Raw genomic sequence first — 13586 nt, 5'->3', positions numbered from 1 at the left:
ATCACCTAACATAAGAATCTAGAAGATTGTCAGACCAAAATCTTGCTCAGGTTCTTGCTGTGAGACCATTTAAAAAAATACAATAAAATTAAGCAAATACTTTGACAAACCCTGAAAATATACCACCTTTTGTGATGACAAATTATCACATGTAGAAAAAACAGTTGTTCTTCAGCCATATAGTGTTGCTTTATCAGAATTTGTTGTTTTAATCAATGCAAGTTGTGCTCTCATATCACCTTTTACATATTTTGAAAAATCTTTCCCTTGTTACTCATTGTTTAGAGGTCTAAATTAAAGTCCTAAATTAAAAAAAAAAATCTTTCCTCTTGTGTAATCGTATCAAGCACAAAACTTGTTAGTGTGCTTCATGGAAGAATGTCTTTGCACTGTTTACACGGAAATGGTTTTATTTTGAAGAGCTGAAAAATTTCATGGGGAAGGGAGAAGTAATGCATTGTCTTTTTGCTTGTATTCTTACAAGGAGATTTCAAAACCAGGATAAATAATGATGAGACTCTTCAGCTCCTCAGCAGTTTGTCTCAATTTAAATACATTACTGTTAGGTCCAGCATGAAGAGTCATTTACTAAATTTATCCTGCTGCAGTTTAATCTTATTTCTTGCTTCCTCTGTGGTAGGGGTAGACAGTTTATCACTTTTTTGCTGGTCTTTGAAAACCATTCTTGCTCTTTTAAGACTCCCACAGTCTTCTGGCCCTTAGGCTAAATAAGCTCTGTTCTTTCAGACTTGATCATGTTTTTCAAATGCCTCATCCTTGTTTCTCTCCTCTTGTCTGGGTGCAGTTGACTTGCATGATGCTGAAGGTGTTGAGCTCAAAACTGGATGCAAGAATGATGCCAGCAGTGGCATATAAATTATAAATGTTGTTGCTCTATAATTCAAGTATTAAAGTAACAATAAGCAGCTGCTTTATGGAGCCTCAGGCAGAGAAAATGATGACTAATTTCAGCCTAAATTTTAAATGATTTTAAATTAGGAAGGAGCAACTGCTTTCACAGATACTTGGCTCTTGTGGCTATATACCCATTTGGTTAGAAGTGAGGCACCTGTTTCAGCTCTGCAGCTTACTGAAATGGACCCACATGCACTCAAAATAGTGGTGTATAAGTCAGGCAGTGGACCTGTTCTCACAATAATTCTGCTTGCGTGATGTTAACGTTCCATGCTTTTGTTTGTTTGTTTCCAGCTGCAGGATGTGGATTCCCAGAGACAACAGACATACACCATTTTGGATCTAATGAAAACCCGAAATATTCTAACTATCACAATTATGTCAGTGATTCTGTGGTAAGCAAGAATGTGGTTTGGGAGTATGTAAGCACAAAGGCAGCAAAACAGTAAGAAACTGCTCTTTGAACACTGAGGTATTCTGAGGAGGTATGGGCAAAACTCGTTAGCTCAAGAAACAATGACCTGCTGGCTGAAGCAACAAAATTCTGGTTACGTAGGTTCTTCGTTTCACATGAGGAAGGGCTGTTTTACCAGGTAATAAACGAAGTTTTATGATTGGACAAAAGAGTCAGATATTGTCCAAGTCAATTGCATATCCTACCTGCTCTTGCAAATCTTGTAGAAAACCATTTAGTTGGTTTGGACTATTTTAAAACTCTTTTTACCTTGAATGTCAGTTACCTAACGTATTTTTAATTAATTTCATTAAATATAAAGCATTCTGTGCTGCCTCACAACAGTGTTTTATAATGCATAGTATACGCGTGGTATATTCAGATTTAAGAATTGTAAGATCTCATAAAAGAAGTTTGATAAAAGAGGATAACAGATAACAGCAAATGGCTGAGGGTTTTGTTAGTTTTGAGGAATTAGAGAGCTTTTAAATTAATCCCTTTGCTGGTTTTGCATCAGGGAGGAGAAAGTTTAACTTCTCATCGCCCTGGAACATGTAAATACCCCCTAAAAGTTTGCTAGAAAAGTTATAACTCTGTGAAGGGTTGCCAATGTGATAAGCTAAGTCAAACTGCTACTGGAAGTGAGTTCCAGCAAGCATAGGCAGTTTATTTGCTATAAAAATAACTCTTAGCAGCCCAGTGTTGTGAAGAATCACGAAAAATACCATGTAATAACTACTTTTGAAGAGAATAGTTTTAGCTGGCATATTGTACACAGCAATGAGGGGTTTACCCTCAGGTACACTAGGCAACTTATTTTAAGTAACTGGACCGTGAATGTTATTCCATTGTGAAGTGAGGAGGAAAAAGACCTAATCTTTGGTCAGTGATCCACTTCGTGCTGTGCAGTCAGGTTTCTCTGTTCTGATATCACATAAATGCTGAAGGAAAGGCAGTGCTGAGTGTTCTGTGCCTAACTCGCACCTGGACTCATCCTGATCCAATGACCTCGTTTACCTTGTTGCTTGTTGTTGAAGCATAACCTTCTTCCCAGCATCTCCCACGGCACCATAGATTTTGTCAGTAAGGACAGTTGTGCGTTTCCCTGGTCACAGGGAAGCCAGCTGCAGCTTGGCAGTGACACAGTTAAGATGGCTGTGTGCCCAGCCACCAAGCTCTGTCCTGTTATCCTGACCAACCCAGGCACAGAGCCATGCAAACACGACTTGGGTGCTGTCCAGCCAGTGTGGGGCATGGCAGAGAAAATCCCTGATTGTTTAGGTCTGCCAGGATGCCGTACTCCTCCTCTCTGACTTAATACACAAAGCAGGGAGGGTAATGACCCAGAAACAATTCTCTCCTCCCAGAGCTTCCTGTCTCCTTCTAAACATAATAAGAAGCTACTCGAGGCCTCAGAAGCTGTAGAATTCAGTAGTTCAGACTGTCGTGGTAAAGCTACAACCACCCGTAATAAGAACTAAATAATATTGTTAGATCGTGAATTAACATTGCTTATCTCTCAGGGGTGACCTGAAATAAGGAGGCATACGTGAACCTCACCCCCTCTCCATCAGCATGATTTCTACAATTGGCAGATGGAAAGAGGTTCACGGCAACCTCAGGAAGAAGACCAATCTGTCTGATCATGTTCTTCTGCTTCTTTCAGGATGATAATCTCTGTTGGTTATTTTGGACTTTCTCTTGACACACCCAACTTGCATGGAGACGTCTATTTAAACTGTTTCCTCTCAGCAGTGATTGAAGTTCCAGCCTACATTATTTCCTGGCTGCTGCTTCGAAATCTCCCCCGACGGTATTCAATGGCTGCTGCGTTATTCTTGGGAGGCTGTGTTCTTCTCTTCATTCAGCTGGTGCCTTCACGTATGGAACCATTGGTTGATCTCAAACATGTATGCTAGGTGAAGTCCAGTGCCATGCATTGGGCAGATGTGGAGGGAAAGTATCCCGAGGGGACTAAATATAGACATTCAGTTCCTATCTATGCCCTTCTTGCTTGGTTCTCGGTGCTGCTGCACTGGGAGCTCACACAACGTAGCAATTCCTATACATTTTTATAGGTGGGTCTTCTGCTTTGTAATCTGTTCAGATCAGCACCGTAGTCCAGTTTTGCCTTACCATACATCCCTGGCAAGGTGTTCTGGTAAAGTCCAAGCGTAAAACCAGGGCTAGACTAACTGGAGGTTAACAGGAGGCTACAGAACTTGCTTCCTAAACAACTGTCAATCACTCTTTCTTTAGGGCTCGTTTAAACAGTCATTGTTCAAGACAGTCATTGTGGAAGGCATTTTTGATAAGCAAAGATGCTTGTACTAAATTAGAGTTGGTAGGTAAAATAATGTCTGGCAACTGCAAGGAGGGCAAAATAACATTTATTGGATGTCAAACAATGTACATCTTCAGGCCAGTTAGACTGAGGGTTGTGGACTCTTTCTGGTAATGATGTTAAATATAATTGGGGAGAAGGCTTGTTACTTAGCACTTGTTTACAAATCAAAGAATAAACAAAAATTGAACAAGAACTGCCTTGCTTATTTTATACAGGCAATACATGAATTGCATTCTTTTTTTTTTCCTAATCCTTTTCAGTTAATTGGACACTGATATGATCTATTTTGATCTTCAGATCTAACTGTCCTAGTTAAAGTCAACCCAGCATTGTAGAATTAAATTATTGACTGGTAGCTGGGAATGTTAATGAGAAACCAGAGCAGCAAAATAAAAATAACTTGTTTCAAATTATTAACTTTGCTCATTGTATTAAAAAGGAATATATGGCATTGTTTGCAATAGCAACAATCTGGCCTCTGAAATCTGAAAGAACCATTTCAGCTCTTGCTCTGTTGTACTTATCTTTAACCTGGCAGAAAGCCCCATGCTCAAGAGGAAAATCAACATGTTTGTCCTAGCTTTTAAAAAAAAACAAAAGTTGCTTGTAGACATGTACAGGAAAAAAAATGACACTGGATAATGGACTTAGACAGAAGTTATGCAAACACAGTAGAATTAATAGATAGCTTCTATAAAACTCTGACAATTTATGATCTTACTGCATTTTTATTTCAGAGTTTCGTGCCATATCTATTCTCCTCGTGATGCTGGGGAAATTTGGGATCACATCTGCCTTTTCAATGGTTTATGTTTACACGGCTGAGCTTTACCCAACAGTGGTGAGAAACATGGGAGTTGGAGCAAGCTCCATGGCCTCCAGACTTGGCAGCATCCTCTCACCTTACTTCGTTTACCTTGGTAAGTTAACTAGTCTGCGGTTGTGCTGGGGAGATGGTGATAGGTGGAAATCATTGTTCTAGTGCTGCATGCAAGGCTTACAACAGAATTGCATCTCAATGGAAGATCTAGTAGGAGGGCTTAAAAAAGAAACTGAAACCAAATCAGTTTTGCTCACTTGCACTCACTCTTGAACAGTCCCAGCTTCACAGGCACCACCACGTGTGTCAAAGAAGTCTGTCCAGCAGCCCAGCACTCCAGTGCTTGTGTCCAAACTGTAGGTCCAGGACCCTTGTTCTCCACGTCATTGTAACGGGACACCAACTACCAAGTCTTATTTGTGTCTCCTGGGTTCTTCTTAAGCTGGCAACCACGTGCTAGTTTTAGATGTGCTTTTGACTCAGTTCAGCCTCCCACCTCTGTGGGTCACTAGGATTTTCTGACTTCTCTTGGTTTCCAGATCCATGTGGCTTGTGAAACTGCAGCTAAAAAATGGGATCTCAAGGCATATCTGAACAACACACAGTCATAACATAGAGAAATTTGTGTTTTATGCCTGTTGAAGAGACACTCACAATCTTATTGGTTCTGTAGGGACAGCTCTCATAACTACTGTTTCCCAGTCTTTGAATTCCTCAAGCATGTTTAAAACAACATATGCTTTGAGTGCTAGGCCAAGAGGTTTTTGTTTTGTTTACTGAAAGCTGTACCTAGGTACAAATGGTATCAGTGACTTAGAACTTATGCTTGCTTTTCTTGCGTTCTGCTAGGTGCCTATGATAGGTTCCTGCCTTACATCCTGATGGGGAGCCTGACCGTGCTATCAGGAATCCTGACTCTATTTCTGCCAGAAAGTTACGGTATGCCTCTTCCTGACACAATTGAGCAAATGCTGTTGGTGAAAGGGTAAGTGTTGCCTTCTGATTTTAATCCTTCTGATTTTAATACATCTGTTTTATCTATAAATTTATGTGCATGCCTATGCATATGTTCCCTTGTATAGAGCCTTGCTAAACTACTTGGTTTGCTGTATAAAAAGCATACTAGCAGTAGGAAAGACTAGTTCTATAGAGACCAGTGGAGTCACAGCACAAGTAATTGAGGACCAGGGTACCTGTATGCCACAGAAGCTGCTGGTTAAAAGTTGGCTGTGCATTTAAAAGAATTCTAAGAGTTATAACAATGACTGAAGAGTTGCAAAGAATTGTCTACAAAATACTGTTCTGGGGAGAGATGGGATCCACCACACTAAGAGGAGCAAAGGTGTCTGCCAGCAGGATGGCTGGCCTGATAACAGGGCTTTAAACTAGGAGCAGCATGGGAGAGACACTTACCAGCAGCCTTGTGAGGGACTTGTGGACAGAGTTGACATTATATGAAGGAAAGGGAATGGAAAATCAACAAAAGAAGGCTTTTAAATGGGATAACCCCCAGCATTTGCATGTAAGCAAGGAAATGCCTACAGGGTATTGTTATGGGGAAGGGAGAGGGGGGAGGGAAAAAAAAAACAGCTTGCTGGGGTGCCTCTCTGAGGTACCTGTACACTAGTGCACACAGCATGGGGAATAAACATGAAGAGTTAGAGTTGTGTGTGCAGTTGCAGGGCTACTGTCTTGTTGGAGTCACGGAGACATGGTGAGACGGCTCCCATGACTGGAGTGTTGCAGTGGAGGGATACAGGCTCTTTAGGAAGGACAGACTGGGACGACATGGAGGTCGAGTCACCCTCTGTGTGAGAGCAGCTGGAAGGAATGGAGCTCTGCCTCAGGATGGATGAGCCATAAAGACTAAGGGTAAGCGTTACAGAGCAGAGCAGTATGGGTGACGTATCGGGCGTCTGCTATAGGCCACCCAACAAGAAGGAATAAGTGGATGAGATTCTCTACAGACAGCTGGAAGTAGCCTCATGTTCACAGACCCTGCTTATCGTGAGGGACATCAGCCGTGCCAACATGTGCTGGAGGACCGACACAGTAGGGCGTCAGTGATCTAGGAAGCTCCTGGAGGGCATTGATGACAGCTCTCTGATCCAAGTGGTAGAGCGAAAAACGAAGGGTGATCTGTTAGACCTTGTACTCACAAACAAGGAAGTACTCGTTGGAGATGTAAAAGTCAAAGGTCGAAGGCAGCCATGGATACAATGGCCGTGAAGTGGTAAAGCTCAGGATCCTGAGAGGAGGGAGCAGGGCAAAAAGCAGGATTGCAACCCCGGGCTTCAGGAGAGCAGGGCCTCTTCAGGGATCTACTTGGAAGAGTCTCAGAGGATAAAGCCCTGGAGAGAAGCATAAGGAAGATGGTTAATATTCAAGAATCACCCCCTCCAAGCTCAAGACTGGTCCATCCCAATGCAAGGGTAGACAGGTAAAAATGCCAAGAGTCTGCATGCATGAACAAAAAGCTCCTGGCAAAACAAATACAAAAAACACGTATACAGACGGTGGAAACAGGGACGAGTAATCTGGGAGGAATCTAGAGACACCGTCCAACCATACAGAGATGCAATTAGATGATCCTTCCCCTCTGTTCCACACTGGTTAGGCCCCACCTGGAGTTCTGTGCCCAGTTTGGGGCTCCCCTGTACAAGAGAGAGACAGACTGGAGAGAGTCCAGTGAAGGGCCACCAAGATGGACTGAAGCATCACTCCTGTGAGGAAAGGCTGAGAGAACTGGGACTGTTCAGCCTGGAGAAGAGAAGGCTCAGGGGAGTTTTATCAAGGTATATAAATACCTGAAGGGAGGGTGAAAGAGGATGGAGCCGGGCTGTTTCCAGTGCTGCCCAGTGATATGCCCATTGCCTCTTGTCCTAAACTGGAACACAGGAACATCAGGAAACACTTGTGCTGTGTGGGTGGCAAACCATTGCCACGGGCTGCCCAGAGAGTCTGTGGGGTCTCCCTTCTTGGAGATACTCAGAAGCTGCCTGGATGCATGCTCCTGGGCGAGCAGCACCAGGTGCCCCTGCTTGAGCTGCGGTTGGACCAGAAGGACCCAGAGCTTCCTCCAGCCTCCACCAGCCTGTGGCTCTGAGAAGAGGGAAGGACTTGCCTAGGTATTATCAGGTACCCAGTTGGCTTTGGTAATTTAGTTAATAGTTCTGTTGAAGATGCAAAAGCTTGACTACAAGCCTAGTCCCTCTTCCCAAGTGTGTATTGTAAAATGTACCTCGTTAGGCTCCAAATCTGTTATTCTGCTATGAGGGCGGAATAAAAGTACAAGAGGAATGCTTTGCTTTATATATTTGCTTTTTTTTTTTTTTTAGTTAAATGGGCTTTATTTTTAGTCCGTATGTTTTCAGTAATTCTGCAATATCAAACTGTTACAAAATAATTTACTTTTCTAGGTTCTTAAAGTCATTTAAGTACTGGCGAAGGGCTGAATTCTTCCAATTTGGTTCAGCTAACCTAAAAAAAGCATTGGGACTTTGGCCTTCTGCCACGGCTCTAGTCAAAGATGATACATAAGCGCACACCCTTTGTTAGAAAGCGACCTGTCCAACTAAGTCAACGGAATATTAAAATTAGGAGTCGGCAATGTCAAGTAGGTTTCAGGATATCAAAGACTTTTTTTTCTGTTCTCTCATTTATTTATTTTTTTCCAGATTAGAATACAGGCCTGCATCTACAAGGAATTCGAAGGATGAAGAAGAAAATCCAGAGATTTTTAAGAGCACAGCTTTTTAATGAAACTCTCTGCTTCCTGGTGGATTGAAAGTTAAATGGACTTTTCTTCTAATATTCCTTCTAGAACAGGCTAGTGGCAACACTTTTTCCTGCAATTTTAACCTTATTTATAAATTTAAGCACTGTGTTCCATACATTCTCATTTTATATGGCCATAAATAGTGTGTAGCCTTCAATGAGATTTTCAGCCGCATTAATGCATTAGTACCATGGAACAATATCTGGTCAACCCTTTGTAAGTAAGTGTGTAGTTCAGCTGAACAATACTTGAAAATGAGTTCAAGGGCTAGCAGAGCACCTGGATTCATCAGTGAGCCTTCTCCAGAGCTGATGCCCATCAAGGATTTAAAATAGCTAGAGAAAGCTGCTAATTGGTTTTGATTCCTTGACTTCTGTCTCTGGACAGAAAACTTATTTATTATAGTAAAGGTTATGAAAACGTGCCTCTTTGTGATCTTAAGTGACTTTACACGTGCTGAATTTGTTAACAGATTCAGAAAGATGCAAAGAAAGATTTTTGAGAAGGAATTCTAACTTGAAATGTTTTAACTCGGCATAGTGGAAGGATAGTCTTGCACAAAATACTTGTAGCATTGAAGCTTTGCTCACAAAATCCACTGGAATCCAATGCTGGTTTTTAACTACGTATGTCTGATGAAGTTGTTTACATCTGACACTGGAATGTGGCCTGATTCGAGGCTGTATTTATTTTAAATGATGCAAAAGGTTTCATCTCTGTGTGTAGAGGGTGTTGTTAGTTTGGGGTTCTTCCTTTTTGATGAGTGTTGGAAATTTTCTGTCCAAATTGTTTGTTTTTTAAATGTTCTGTGCAATTTTGGATGGTAGAAGTGATTCTCCTGTCCTTGTTCTGTCCTTTCCACATACATGCACATACACATACTATCAATAATCCACGCAACTCCATTGACCTCGTGGTAAAATTTACCAAGAACAACATTTACAATATGTTTGAGACCACTGGTTCTTGATTCACAAGTGCCAACGGTTTGATTTCTGTGGGGTCTGTTACTTCACTTAACTTGTGTTAATTGCGTATGTGAATTTCTTAAAGAAAAAAAAATCATGTTGAAAATCTGCCAAGAAATTATTCCTTGGGTCGTAGAAGCACCCTTGGCACTACCTGTGTTTCTTTAAATACGTACAATATACACATACATGGAGTCTCGTTTGTGCCATCCTGAACTTGCATTACTTTATACTGTGACAGATGTGTATGGTAAAAGCATTTATCTTGTGGCACTTGTTTGTGTTTTGTCCTGTCTTATAACGACTGAATAAACAGAACCTGAACCTGTATAGTCAAAGCTGTTAGGGGCCTTACTTTCTAGGTGCAGCAGCGGTTCATGCAGTTGAACAGCTGAATTACCAGTACTCTGTATCCTGTCCTTGCTAACCGGGCTGCAGCGACTGGCTTGGTGCCGTTCTGTGCCCTCCGGACTGCTCGTCTGGGAAGCAAGAAGGCAGAAACTCTGCACAGACTGCAGTCTTTGGGTTTGTGTGTTACACTCTTCCTACCAATGTCTTAAGCCTACAGGGCTTGCTCTGCTTTCCCTGCATCTTCTCCCCTAATTGTTTGGTGTTTTAACTTCTGGATGCAGCGGGAAGCTGGCCAATGTCACCAGGCCACAGAATGATATAGAGAAGCTTACTTTTGTCATAGTGTCAGCTCTTTCGAGAAGAGAAATCCCAAAGTTCCGGCAGGTTCAGTTTCATTCCTGTTTGACAGATAAAGAGGCATTTGGCAGATGAGTTTAAAATGGAGTGCATAATTTGAAAATGGTGCATAAGTTGAGAGTCTGAATTTTGCAAGCCTCACTGCACATCACTTAATGGCCTTGAAGTGAGCAAACAAATGTCAGGAGAATGCATGAATCAGCCGGGTTTGCTGGTGGTGTGAACATCCCTCATCCAAAAGTCATGATAGAATTTGTCAGGTTTCGGACCTGGCACCTTTTCTGGAAAATTTTAGACCGTATTCTTACATATGCAACGAACTCAGTGCAAATATATTTTTGTAAGTGTTATCTCTTTTAAACTGATAGGAACTGGAGCATCCAGAAGCAGCTGCTTTTTTGTGTCATAGAAGAAATGTGATCACCACAGGAATTTGAGGCAAAGCACAGTTAGCTGCAACTTCCTTGTGATGAGTTTGCCAATGTAAACAACTGTGTCCCATAAGCCTCTTCCTGTAAACTGTTTCAGAAAATATCCTGAGATGTAAGATACAAGATACGTGCTTGCCTGACACATGATCTATTATAGAAATTCCCGTTAAAGTCCATCTAACATCTGACTTACCTGTTATTTTTAATCCACTGTTTCAACCAGGTATGTGCCTGGCAGCGAGTCTTTTGTTCTTGAATATTTAAGTATTCTAATGTTTACTAAATGAGGACTGGGGTTTTTTTTTGTTTATTTTTGGTGCGACCTAATTGGGGAATTTTCTGGTTATGACTAACACTGCAAAACACAATGCCAAGCTCTGTGTCACAAAATACACTTTCTTCCTTGCTAATCTTAGAAGTAAAAAGTGTGAGTCAGAAACAATGTAATATAATTAATATAGCATCCTGGATTGTTTTCTGTTTACTTTGCTGTCTGGCACTGATCCTCAGGCTTATTTCTAAAACAAGGAACTTGTTTTAAAACAAGGAACTTGTTTTAGTGTGTAGTCAGAATCCAGCTACTAAGTATTTCCAAAAGAACTCAAGGGACTATTTTAATAGCATCAACAGGCAGGTGATGTGATCTGTGCAAGACGTAGATTAAATGAACCAAACCAGTAATTAGCAGGTGTTAGAGTGACATCAGTACTGGCAAAGAGTCAGATCTACAACACTGACTGTGGCTGTGGGTAGCTGTGGAATAAAGCATTGGTGCTGCACAGTACCATAGTTTTGGATGGTGCTTGCTGACCGCAACCTTGTCAGGCATGGCTTACTTCCAAACAGTATTGTCTGGGGTGGTATTTCTCTATAGACGTGTTCTTGGCGTGTCACTTTGTGTTACAGGGATGTGAAGCAGGACTGGGACCTGTTTTCTGAGACCCTTCTGTAAATGGACTGCTCTTATAACTTCAGACTAAATGGTTGTGATGCCCATAACCTGCGTTACAACAGTAGAGACTTCTGGTTAGGTAAAATTATCTGCTGCTAGAGAACCGTGCACATTACAGGATCTTCACCAAGGAAAACAGTATTAAGGCCTTGACCTGGGAACTAGGGTGTCTTCATTTACAGCTCTTTGACTCTTTTCATCACCTTGGGCAAGTTGCACAATCCTGTGACTTTGGTTTCCTTGCATGCAAGTGGAAATACCGTTAGCTCAAAAGGTACCATAACTTCTTCAGTCACTTGTTCATGCAAAACAGTCTTATTTCACGGAATTTTCTGGTTCGACTCTCCAGACTTTGAATGCAATCCTCACAACAGCATTATCTGGTATTTTATCATTCAGAAGCAGGCAGGTTTGGGTCACTTCTGACACTGCACTTTAAGAGGTGTGAACACCTGCTCCTGTGCTTCCAAATTACGGTTTGAAAGAAGACAGCACAGGGAGGTGGTGCATAGACCAGAACGGGACTGCAGTAAGTCAGGCCAAGGGTTGGGGTTTGAATGCTTATTCATGTTATTTTAATTGCACAACCCTTTCTCGGTTTTATACGAAACTGCCTTCAGCCTGCTGCCTGTGAGGAGGAGCAATATTTACAAACAACTTTCTCTGTGTACCTATCTACATTGTAAAAATCGTTTTTGTCCGGGAGACTTCCATTTTGGGATACGGTGATACCAATACTGAATTGCTGGGCTCATGGAATCTGAGGTGAACGTGAGTTACACCCACCTCTGTTTACAGCTACTCACGTTTCTTGGTCTCACCCATGGGGGCTGTTCTTGGTTGTGCTCTCCAGAGGCCTGTGCACCTGAGCACAGTAGGCACCTGCAGAAGTTGTTGGGACTGTCTCTGCGAATAAACTTGTATTTCACTATTTGTAGAATAGGGCCCTAACTTGCAAACCGTTTTCTTAGAACATAGAATCAGCTTAGGCAGCATACTGCATTGGTTACACGTGCCTTTGGGAGTACTTCAACCTCCTAGTGATGGCCACAGCCTTGTATATAGAAACACATGGAAATTTCTTCTAAGAATGTAAATATTCGTAGCTGTAACTAAATTGATTCTTACACTTTTTTTATATAGAAAAATGCTTGTTGTTTGTAAAATTCTGAATAAAGTCCTATCTGGAATTCTCTTTAAAATGAAGTATTCTCATAATTTTTCCATCGTGTTTTAACGCGTTACTTGTATAACAGAGCTGCCTCATTTGTTACAGCCCTGGTGGCACTACCACGGGACCAGTAATTCCACATGTATTTAGAAATGGCACATCACTGAGGGACTGCAAGAAGTTTCTCTACAGCGCTACTGCCACGTCTGTAGCAGAGTGGTGTGGGAGGTGTTTGCCACGCAAGCGTTGCCGCTGGGTTTCTGCGGGCTCCCTCCCACGTGCCGCACGAAGCTGCGTGCTCGGAGAGGAGCAGGAGCACCACTGGGAGGGTCAGCCGAGTTCGACACTAGGTGGTGTAAGAAACAATTTAGGAACCCTGCCTGTCAATGCCTGGTTTTCCTTTTCAATAATCAGTGTTTGGCCCGTCTCGTACATGCAGGCTTGGTATCTGCAAAAAAAAGGTAATTAAAAAAAATTAATCATGTGAAGAAATAGCACCTCTGAGTCCAGATCCAGCTCCATAAATGATCTTTAAAACCTGGGTCTCTTCTGTTCTTCCACAATTTTATTTCCTTTCAGGATGAAGTTCAGCAGAACAGTTGGAATGTAGAAAGATGAGATGATGAGGCACCCGGAATCTGCTAGGGATGTTTACAGAACCGAATACTTGGCTGACTCTGCAAATGAACCCCTGCTGCCTGTTGGATGAATTGCTAATTTTAATCCTTCAGGGAGGCACGGAGACAGTGCCACCAGAAAGGGAAAAGAACCTGTCATCCAGTGACGGAGTCAGTGGGGGGCTACGAGGGCCACTGCCCAGTCTGCTTGCAAGAAACTTCCCTCGCTCGTTTGGAAGGCGCAGCAGAGCAGGGAGGATCAGGGTGCGGTGGGGCTCCTGCCGGCACAGAGCCCTGCTGGGTGCTCCTGGCAGCCACGGGAAAGCCTTGGGGAGCTGATGGAGCTGTGCAGCAGAGAAAACAGTTTGCTTTGCGTGTATCTGAAGGTCCAGAACCAGGACTCCAGTATCTGGAGGAGTTTATAA

The 13586-nt window shown here is 42.3% G+C and overlaps 1 protein-coding gene across 2 annotated transcripts in view; it reads left to right on the top strand.

Moving 5' to 3' along the window:
- LOC118254940 (solute carrier family 22 member 5-like) overlaps positions 1-12575 on the top strand; it is a 29246-nt gene extending 16671 nt beyond the window's left edge. The window contains exons 6-11 of one of the 2 annotated variants that reach the window (XR_004780814.2): positions 1210-1310; positions 3036-3250; positions 4454-4636; positions 5386-5521; positions 6213-6408; positions 8214-8355. Coding sequence is in view for 1 of the 2 variants with exons in the window: in XM_035560739.2 (XP_035416632.1) it covers positions 1210-1310; positions 3036-3250; positions 4454-4636; positions 5386-5521; positions 8214-8295 (717 nt within the window). In the remaining variant the exon portion in view is untranslated. Of the gene's footprint in view, positions 1-1209; positions 1311-3035; positions 3251-4453; positions 4637-5385; positions 5522-6212; positions 6409-8213 lie in introns of both variants that reach the window. The other variant, XM_035560739.2, reaches the window with a different exon arrangement.
- Positions 12576-13586: the final 1011 nt, after the last annotated feature.

Source organism: Cygnus atratus, chromosome 14, assembly GCF_013377495.2.
Source record: "Cygnus atratus isolate AKBS03 ecotype Queensland, Australia chromosome 14, CAtr_DNAZoo_HiC_assembly, whole genome shotgun sequence".
Classification (NCBI taxonomy): domain Eukaryota; kingdom Metazoa; phylum Chordata; class Aves; order Anseriformes; family Anatidae; genus Cygnus; species Cygnus atratus.
This window is presented reverse-complemented; position numbering and strand designations above follow the sequence as displayed.